We start from the raw sequence: 8,514 nt of genomic DNA on the forward strand, positions 1-8,514 counted from the left end.
TTATAGACATTTAGTTAAAATGTGTTGATTGATAGTGTGAATCCTTACAAAAAATTAGGGTTGAATCCTCCACTGTTCCCTAAGAATTTTAAAACAAGTAGATTACCAAAATCCCTCATGTGTGTGTGTGTGTGTGTGTGTGTGTGTGTGTGTGTGTGTGCGCGCGCACACACACAAATACAGATACCTATTCTGGAAGATAGGCCCATCAACTTTGTGTGGTCTCAAAAGATACCCTCTGTAGACTTGCAGATTAGAAAAAAAGCACCCTCTCTGAATGAACAAATTAGAAAAATGTTATCCTTTTTGGGTATATGAATTAGAAGATCTCTCTTTATAGTCCCAAAGAGTAGCTGGCACATTTCTGTGAAGAAATGGTACCCCAGCCTCTGGGCAGATACATTCCAGAGCCAGAATATGCAGCACTGCAAAATGCATATGACACAACCTTCAGTGGGCATCCTCCTGGAAGAAAAAGGACTCTAGTAGAAACACACTGTTCTAAGAAGGATTGGTGCACCTTGATACATTTCCTAGATTTCATTACAGATCAGAGCTTAGTTAGACAGATCCTTGCATCTTTTCAGAGGTCTAGAGAGTTGCCTGGAATTGTCCAAGCAGAGCCCAAACCAGCGGACTTATATTCGTTAAATTACACTGAACTCTAGTAAATTCATATAAAAAACTATGATAACCTATGTGAAGTGCCTAGCTAGATATTGGCATACGGTAAATTTCAACAATCATTAGTTTTCCAACCCCTTCTCTTTTTGAAAAGTCCATCTTTTTGTAAACTGAATCATGATTTTAACTGAATAATCCACTGCATGTATGAATACATTATATTTCAGAAATATTTACTTTGATAATTGATGGGTTGAAAATATTTAGGGGCTTACAACACTTTAAGTAGAAATGTCCCTTGCCTATCAGTTACTTATTGGATGTTTAAAGTATGCAAGCATTTAAAAACACCAAACCCATGACATATCCTATTTTGTCTACAATTGTAACAACTCTCCTTAATTATCTGTTGACAAGTCAGATTTTTTAACCAATATAAGGTTTTATGTTATCTTACAAAGGTCACTTGTAAAAAAAAAAAAAAAAAACAAAGGTCACTTGTAAATGATTCTTTTATACAGCTTTTTCTTATTTTTCACTTTATTTCAATCACTTTCACCTCCACCACAGTCCCTACCTTCAGCTCCACTGTGAAGGCAGAAATAAAATATTCCTGAATTGTATTGTGAAATAGATAAATAATAGAAATTATTTTTCTGTTAGAAATTAGAAATCTCCCACATGTCAGTATTTGTAAATTAAATATTAAAAGCACAGATTTGCATATTCCCTACTTTGGAAGGACAGGCTAGTCTTTTTGAATCCTAGTCTACCAGTACCTCTTTAAATTTATTCAGTAACAGTATGATCAAATTCATGCAAATGCAATTAACATCGATCTTTTGCTTCTCTTCCTTTAGGACATGGAAAGGACAAAGATAAATGCTGAAAATGACCGGGAATGGCTGTTGTACATTCAGAAACTTCTTGAAGGACAGGTATTTCATTTTTCTGCTTCATGTCTAAAAACTTCTAAAAAAAAAAAAAAAAATCCAAGCCTTACACTTTTACTCGATGTCTAACTTTTTGTAAACACTTACCACATCATTTACTTCTGTTAGGTAAAGAAGTATTCCAATAGATAGACAGGAAAGTTAACCCTCTATTTGTACTTTTGGACTTAACAAATGAAACAAATGCCTTGGGAAGAGCCAACATAGGTCTTAGCAAATGCATTAATTAAATTATTGAGTCAACCTCTATGCTTGCTACACTGAAAAGGATCCATTCTCTCAGCCCTCTTAGGAAAAGATATTCTTTATTATGTGTCTTTAAAGTTGGTAGTTGATATGGACACCTGAGGAGTTCATGGGTTTCAATGACCTTTTACTATGGACCTGTTTCCAGTCAATTCATGTTTTCCTCACAGCCAGACAGCTGTTTATTACTGTGTCTTCCCGCATTCTCTACAATATTTTCTACTGAGACCTCGAGCAGCTTGTTAGTGGGAAGTAAATATTGATTTGGCATCCTGTCAATGCAGAAAGAATGAAAAAATTTCCACCAGAGGCCCCTCAAACATTTTCCTATCGACATTTTCTGGGCCGAGTGGAAAGCTGCATAGAGGATGACAAGGCCAAGACGAGTTGAAATCCCTGAGGGGTCCATTGAGACTGCTGCTGTGACCTGTGTGATACTTTTTCTTTCCTTTCAAGTATTTTTTTAATACACACAGAGTCTGTTGGGATGTGCCCCTCTTGTAAGTGATCAAGGGCAGTTTATTGGCAGGTGAGAGCCCTGCTTTTCTAGTCATAGCAAGCTTTTGTTTTGACATCACCGACAGCATGTAATGTATTCGAAAACTTTTTCATTATAGTTCTTTTTGCTCAACCTAATTGTCTATTTTAAAAATGAACAAAGAATTAAAAGAGCTAAAGCATATTTTTCAAAGGAGCAAAAAATATTATTACTGTCATATGTTTTGGAAAGTCATCATAAATGTCTCTGTGTAAATATTAAAAATAAAAGCAGATTTAAATGCAATTTTTTCACATTTATATTAATACACAGCAGTACTATACTTTTAGAAAAGTCAAGGATAAGTAAAATAATACATGAGCTACTGATATGCTTAGTGTCGGTTTTATTTATTTTTGAAACTTCATCTGGAATCACTTTAATAATAATAGAAGGTGATTGGCAATCTATGGCTTTAAGTTGTTCAAGTGCAGACGTACAGGTGCTAGACAGAGTCTTCTACAGCGACATCTTGCTCTTGAGAAGAAAGGCCCTTTCCTAGTTATGTTTCATGCCCAGTACTCATTCCAGTTCCTGGCACATCGAAGGAGTTCAGCAGTAATTGTGATGGGTTGTAGTTTTAAACTTAAAAATGATAAAAATAAACTTTTGAATGAATTTTTTTAATGTTCACCTTCTAAATGTGACCTTTATACCTGGAACTTTGATCATCAGTTATGACCATAAAATTAATAAATCCACCTGTATAAATCTTTATTAAATTTTACTGAAGCAGTATTGATACCAGACCTGATTTTTTTGACTTACCTATGGAGACGTGCATACACACATTCCTATGTTATCTTGGTATGTGCTTATTTTGTTTGGCTCAAAAAAATCCTGTTGAAAATGGCATTAGACTGCTTAATACTACAATTTGATGTAGTGCCTTTTTGTGCCACTGAGCCTGGACTCTGGAATATAATTGCCTGGCAGTATTGATTTAATTGCCCGGGTTTATTTGTGGACTCCTAATTATTGACTGGAGGTAAATTTAATGGAGCAGCCTTTATGAACACTGGGAAAGCACTGCTGTTGCTGTTCTACATAATGAACTGCATCATGTGCCTTTAGATCATTTTTCAAGCTAATTTTATTCCACTGTGACAGTGTGAAAACATTTAAAAAGTCAAAGACTTTTTATTTTTATTACTGACATAGGTGGTTTTGCTGATGTCTTTGAATTTTGTGAGAAAAAAATAGGGACTTCATTGGTTGCACTTGGATGTCACTTCATAATTACACCCAAGAGAAAAATCTATAAAATAGAAAACATCTCTTTTTTTTTTTAGCCTACTTTTCTTCTCTCTCTCAGTTCCAGCAATTATATTTGTCCTGAATTTTAGAAAAGGTTTTCTTTGTCCACCAATTTTTTTGAGAGGCTGAGTTATGCTCACAGGATTTTGCAGGCAGAAGTGTTTATATGTTCCTTCCTACATTCGTTTACAGAGACATCTCTGTATCTGGGGTTATGTGATCATCCAGCTGTGGAATAATTAAACATATTTCCTTAAAAATGAATTAATCAATATTGGTAATTTGATCATTTAAATATTTTGAAGATAAAATTGTCAGAAAACTTCTCTTGTGCCCTCCTATGTTGGGTGCTGTATGCAAGGGAATTCTCAGATCATAGGAGTCAATTCGACCGTGTGGTTTTAGCTTTTGTGTAAGGATTAGACCACAAAATTGTTTTCTTGCAAAGAAATTTTTCTCTGCATTCATTGGAAGAAAATTTGTACTGATCAAATATTTACCACAAAATAAAAAGCTGTGCTGCCAGGTGGCAACATAGGACTACCCAATAGTACAATACCTATGGCTGCTGTTAGCCAGAAGTGCCTGAGAACTAAAAGGTCTAAAACCTTAACCTTTCTATATTTAATACAGAATGCAAGTATATGTCCTCATTCCTTCAGGTGGGCGTGATGCAACTAATAATTTTATACATTTAGTCTTTATCTGCACCTAACTTGTATCCCAGAGATTTCTAGCAATAAAAATCACACTAAAAAAATCTTTCTAAAAAAAAAAAAAGAATCTTCTAATATCTACTGTCATTTTTTATGGCACAGCTGCCTTTTAGTTTCTTTGAACATTTTTACTTGTAAAAATTCCTCTTTTAACATTATTACATTTTTAGAAACTTATAATTTATGGCGGGGACAAACATGCAAATTAGTGATTATAATAGGCTTCAAAATTTGTTTTTCTATAGTTTAGGGAGTGGGAGAAAAAAAGAGAGATAGGAAAAGTAGCTGGAACCAAACTACAAAAGCTTTTGAGCAGGAAAGGGCTATGACCAGAGCTGTGCTTTAGAACAGATACCTGAGATCAGCACACAGCGAGTATGGAGGGAGAGAGACTGGGAACAGGAAGATAGCTGAGGCAAAGGGCTATGAAGGCCTGCATGTGCCCTCACCATAAAAATAGAAAGAATGAGATAGATGTGATCCACGTTATAGTGATTGAATCAATAGCAGTAATGAGATTAGGTGGAGTCAGAAAGCAGAAACCATAGATGGGTTTAATACCCTACAGAAAGAGACAGATGACGATACCTTTAATAGTTTGAGAGACCAAAAGAAGTAGATCAGATTTGGTAGGGGAGAGATGTCAGTACTAAAGCCATAGAAAATTTAGTAGATACATCCCATTAACAATATTCAAGGACTCAACGAGTTTTCATTAATTCAGCCTAGCCTTCCATCTGGCTCTTCTCGGTGAAATTTAACCGTTTATGAACACATTTCCAACTCTTACAACTCAACAACAAAAAGCAAAGAAATGGATTTGAATAGACACTTCTGCAAGAAGATGAACAAATAGCTCATAAACACATGAAAAGATGCTCAACATCATTAACCACTAGGGAAATGCAAACCAAAAACCAAAATGAAATACTGCTTCACACCTGGTAGGATGGCTCTAGTGAAAAAGACAGACAGTACCAAGGGTTGGTAAGGATGTAGAGAAATTAGAACCCTCATACATTGCTGCTAGGAATGGAAAATGATGCCACTCCTGTGAAACAGTCTGTCAGTTCTTCAGACAGTTAGATAGAGATGATATTTTCCAACAGTTTCATCCCCTAGGTAGACACCCACAATAAATGAAAACACATCTCCATATAAAAACTTCTACACATGGGATCCCTGGGTGGCTCGGCAGTTTAGTGCCTGCCTTCGGCCCAGGGCGTGATTCTGGAGTCCCGGGATTGAGTCCCGCATCGGGCTCCCTGCATGGAACCTGCTTCTCCCTCTGCCTGTGTCTCTCCTCTCTCTCTCTGTCTCTCATGAATAAATAAAATCTTAAAAAAAAAAAAAAAAACTTCTACATGAATGTTCACAATAGCATTATTCACAGTACCTCAAAAGTGGAAGCAACCCAAAGGTTTACCAGCTGATGAATGGATTAACAAGATGTAGCATATGTATATATGGACTAGTTATTATTCAGCCATAAAATGGAATGAAGGACTGATGCATATTACAGCATGGGGAAGAACCTTTTGACCCTTATGATAAGTGAAAGAAGTCATATATAGAAGGCCATATGTAGTATTATTGCATTCATATGAAATGCCCAGAATAGGCATATCTATAAAGAGAGAAAGTAGGTTAGTGGTTTCCAGGGGATGAGGGGCATGGGGGGACAGGAGTGGCTGCTAAGGGAGTGATGAAAATATTCTAGAATGAGCTAGTGGTGTGGTGACGGTTGTGCAACCTTGTGAATATACTAAAAACTAGTGTTATATACTTTAAGATGGTGAGTTTTATGTCAACTGTATCTCCATTTTAAAAATGATATTAAGATATCAAAAGAGAAAAAAATACATTTAAAAATAAATTCAATAAATTTCTTCTATCACCTGTGCCATGTCCTCCACCATTATAGCAGAGATCGCCTTAAATGCCTTTGAATTTGAATTTCTGTCTACTGGCCATACTTATAAATAAATAAATGAGATAAACTAATTTGTTTCCTATTTAATTTGTTGCCTTTCAGTTGGCACAGAAGATGTCCCTCTATGATACTGTGATCAATACTACCTTCTCACATATCTAAACTAGAAGGAGTGGTTTATACTCCTCTAGGAGACAACTGTTTATTTGTCCTGGCCATTATGATCTTCAAACTTAAAATTGTAATAGAGGTCATTTAGCTTTGTTTTCAGGACTTAAAAATACCTGAAACAGTCCTTTTTAATTGGGACTTTAAAACACAATGGAGAGAATTAGTGGAGAGGAAACTGAACCAACCTATGTTTCAAAATCCATTCAAAACCATATACTAAGTGCTCCCTATGTACCAGGTGTTGTTTCAGGTTTGGGAATACAGAAGTAAACCAAGGAGTCAAATCATTCCCCTCATGGATCTTATACACTTCGGGGGACAGTGGGGAGGGGGGGCGGGGGCACAATAAACAAAGAGTTAAAATATATCACCTGTGGAATGTATTAAACAACTTGAACCAAATTATGGGTATATATGTTAAAATATGTATACTTGTACAAAAGATAATATACAACTATAAACACCATAGTATTTATATAGTTTATAACTATTTTATAGTTGTATAATAATATACATAGTTGTATAATAATATACAACTATAAAATCTAATTCTTTTTTTTTTTTTAATTTTTATTTATTTATGAGAGTCACAGAGAGAGAAAGAGAGGCAGAGACACAGGCAGAGAGAAGCAGGCTCCATGCACCAGGAGCCCGACATGGGAATCGATCCTAGGTCTCCAGGATCGCGCCCTAGGCCAAAGGCAGGCGCCAAACCGCTGCGCCACCCAGGGATCCCTATAAAATCTAATTCTTTACTAGGATTTCTATAAAAACCCTGAGCTGGGAGTGGCTAGAAAATGTGTCTTGATTTTGATTTGTTGTTGCTCTGTTCTTTGTTATTTGCTAATTCTTTTCTGGATTTCATTCAGTCCATTTTAGTCCACTTTTTTGGAGATAATTTTCTGCCATTGGGACCCTATCAAAAATTCCTTCTGCCTTCAGCTGTTGAGAATTTTAAGTATGGAATTTAATCAGTGGTGTTTCTTTAGCTTTAAATATCCGTGTTCCTATTAGTTGCTTCAGATCTTGCAAATGCTGAAATTTAAAATGGCTCTTTCCCCAGTGCCCTCTCTGCAAAATATGCTTACCTTCTACAGAAATCTTGCAATATGGCAGTGAGAAGGGTTTTATAAATCTCCCTGGCTTTTGTAAATAGAGTTCCTTCCGGCCTGAAGGTTAACTGAACATTTCTCCTTAGAACTCTGCACACATCCACTCTGTTGCACTTAGAACACGTGCATGCATACTCACACGCTCACCCTTGCTCACATACGTAAACCCACACACTCAGCCACCCGCACAGATTTACCATGTAGTTCAAATAGCAAGAGTTCAAAATTTTCCATTCAGAGCCTTCCTGGGTTTGTTTGTTTGTTTGTTTTAATTTAACAATGTTAAACCTTCTTTCATGTTTCCAGTGAAAGCAAGTATACTACGCAAAATTTAACATCTTTATTTTCAGTATGACTCAGGCTAGATTAAAGTCAATTTGGGTTTGTTTGTTTAAGGATTTTTATTTTATTTATTCATGAGAGACACAGAAAGAGAGAGAGGAGAGACATAGGCAGAGGGAGAAGCAGGCTCCCTCCAGGGAGCCTGATGCGGCACTTGATCCTAGGACTCTGGGATCATGACCTGAGCTGAAGGCAGATGCTCAACCACTGAGCCACCCAGGTACCCCAATTTGGTTTTTTTTCAATTTATTTATCTTTTATTTATTTATTTTTAAAGATTTTATTTTTTCGTGAGAGACACAAAGAGAGAGGCAGAGACACAGGCAGAGGGAGAAGCAGGCTCCATGCAAGGACTCAATCCCAGATCTCCAGAATCATGCCCTGGGCTGAGGGCGACGCTAAACCGCTGAGCCACCCGGGATGCCCCACCAATTTGAGTTTTAAAAGCACTATCTTCCTGGTAACAGTTTCCCAAGCCAAAACAAGAATGAAAATGGTGAAAATTTTGTTCCACTTGCCCCTCAGATTGAAAAAGTTAACCTTATTTCATTTTTTTCTTTCAACACAAAATTTTTCAATTTTTTACTGTTAAGAACACATTCCAATTAGTGCTCATGCTGTA

At 36.3% G+C, this 8,514-nt stretch overlaps 1 protein-coding gene across 11 annotated transcripts in view; it reads left to right on the forward strand.

Moving 5' to 3' along the window:
- Window positions 1-8,514, forward strand: part of CNTLN (centlein) — a 316,659-nt gene that overhangs the window by 301,865 nt on the left and 6,280 nt on the right. For all 11 annotated transcript variants that reach the window (XM_077912082.1, XM_077912073.1, XM_077912077.1 and 8 more), the window contains one exon: window positions 1,485-1,562. In XM_077912082.1, coding sequence (XP_077768208.1) covers window positions 1,485-1,562 — 78 coding nt within the window. The remainder of the gene's footprint in view (window positions 1-1,484; window positions 1,563-8,514) is intronic.

This window comes from Canis aureus, chromosome 10 (assembly GCF_053574225.1).
Source record: "Canis aureus isolate CA01 chromosome 10, VMU_Caureus_v.1.0, whole genome shotgun sequence".
NCBI lineage: Eukaryota > Metazoa > Chordata > Mammalia > Carnivora > Canidae > Canis > Canis aureus.